Source organism: Morus notabilis, unplaced genomic scaffold (genome assembly GCF_000414095.1).
Source record: "Morus notabilis unplaced genomic scaffold, ASM41409v2 C11428605, whole genome shotgun sequence".
NCBI lineage: Eukaryota > Viridiplantae > Streptophyta > Magnoliopsida > Rosales > Moraceae > Morus > Morus notabilis.
In genome coordinates, this window is record NW_010387237.1 from 1 (window position 1) to 1,632 (window position 1,632).

Sequence of the window (1,632 nt, forward strand, 5' to 3'; positions counted from 1 at the left end):
ATGCTAGCTCTTTCTGCTCTGCAGTTCTCTGGGTCAAAACCTTGCAACTAGTACCTATGTTTGGGAAATCTGTTTTGCAGTCTTCATTTCAATCGCTGGATTGGTACTATTTTCATTCCTTATTGGGAACATGCAGGTAAGCCACTTGTTTGTTGAACCAAGTGTTGTCTACGGAAATGGGGGTTATTGTACCCATATAATTAGGTTTTGATGAAACTTAAGTTTCTTGAAACAGACATATTTGCAATCAACAACCACAAGATTGGAGGAGATGAGGGTGAAAAGGAGGGATGCAGAACAGTGGATGTCTCATCGCTTGCTCCCTGAGAATCTGAGGGAGCGTATCAGGCGGTACGAACAATACAGATGGCAAGAAACCAGGGGTGTTGATGAAGAGAATCTAATCTGTAATCTTCCAAAGGATCTCAGAAGGGATATCAAGCGCCATCTCTGCTTGGCTCTGCTGATGAGAGTGAGTTCTATGGCCTTTCTATGGTTGTTTCTTTAAAAGATTCTGCGTCTACCATATATTTGCTCTCTTGAATTTGAATGAAGTCCAGTCCTTTTCTGGATATGTTGCTTTTCCAAGGAGTTTGAGGGTTTTCCTGAAAATATGATTAAGGTAGAACGTTAATAAATGCAAATTTTGTTCACCAGTTGAGAAGATGCAAGAACTACACGTTATGTATACAGTGATCTTATAACTCATACAGAGCAATTTCTTTTGCAATAATTGTTTATAGTTTTTGAAACGTGGTTTTGAAATTAAGTTTGACAAAATATTATCGTGTTCTTCATTTAAATGCTAGCTTCGCGCTAGTTTAATTTGTTTAACAAGCTGGACAAATTTAATTCTTACCAATTTTCTTGGATGCTAGGTGCCGATGTTCGAGAAAATGGATGATCAACTGTTGGATGCAATGTGTGATCGTCTCAAGCCAGTGCTTTACACAGAGGAAAGCTATATCGTTCGTGAAGGAGACCCGGTCGACGAGATGCTCTTTATAATGAGAGGCAGGCTGCTGACAGTGACCACAAATGGTGGAAGAACTGGTTTCTTCAACTCCGAATATCTCAAGGCTGGTGATTTTTGTGGAGAAGAACTTCTTACATGGGCTCTGGATCCCCACTCCTCGTCTAACCTCCCTATATCGACAAGAACTGTGCAAGCCCTTACAGAAGTTGAAGCCTTTGCATTGAAGGCGGATGATTTGAAATTCGTAGCCTCTCAGTTCCGGAGGCTTCACAGTAAGCAGCTTCGCCACACTTTCAGGTTTTACTCACAGCAGTGGAGGACTTGGGCGGCTTGTTTTATCCAAGCAGCCTGGCGCCGTTACAGTAAGAAAAAGCTTGAGGAGTCTCTTAGGGAAGAAGAGAACAGGTTGCAAGATGCTCTGGCTAAGGCTGGTGGGAGCTCACCAAGTTTGGGTGCCACCATCTACGCCTCACGCTTTGCTGCTAATGCGCTTCGGCTTATAAGACGTAGTGGCACGCGGAAAGCGAGGGTGCCAGAGAGAATACCACCAATGCTGCTTCAGAAGCCAGCGGAGCCAGATTTCACTGCTGAAGAACATTAGGTAATATGTGACCAGCAATGTAAGCTTGATTTGTTGTGTGAAATGCAACTATTTT

General features: G+C 42.8%; 1 protein-coding gene across 1 annotated transcript; it reads left to right on the forward strand.

Annotated features, from left to right (window-relative positions):
• Window positions 1-10: 10 nt before the first annotated feature.
• LOC21383820 (cyclic nucleotide-gated ion channel 1) lies at window positions 11-1,624 on the forward strand (the record flags this gene model as incomplete). The annotated part of the gene is made up of 3 exons (XM_010114860.2): window positions 11-136; window positions 236-472; window positions 879-1,624. Coding segments are annotated over 3 exons (1,062 nt in total), but the record flags the coding sequence as incomplete, so codon positions are not given.
• Window positions 1,625-1,632: the final 8 nt, after the last annotated feature.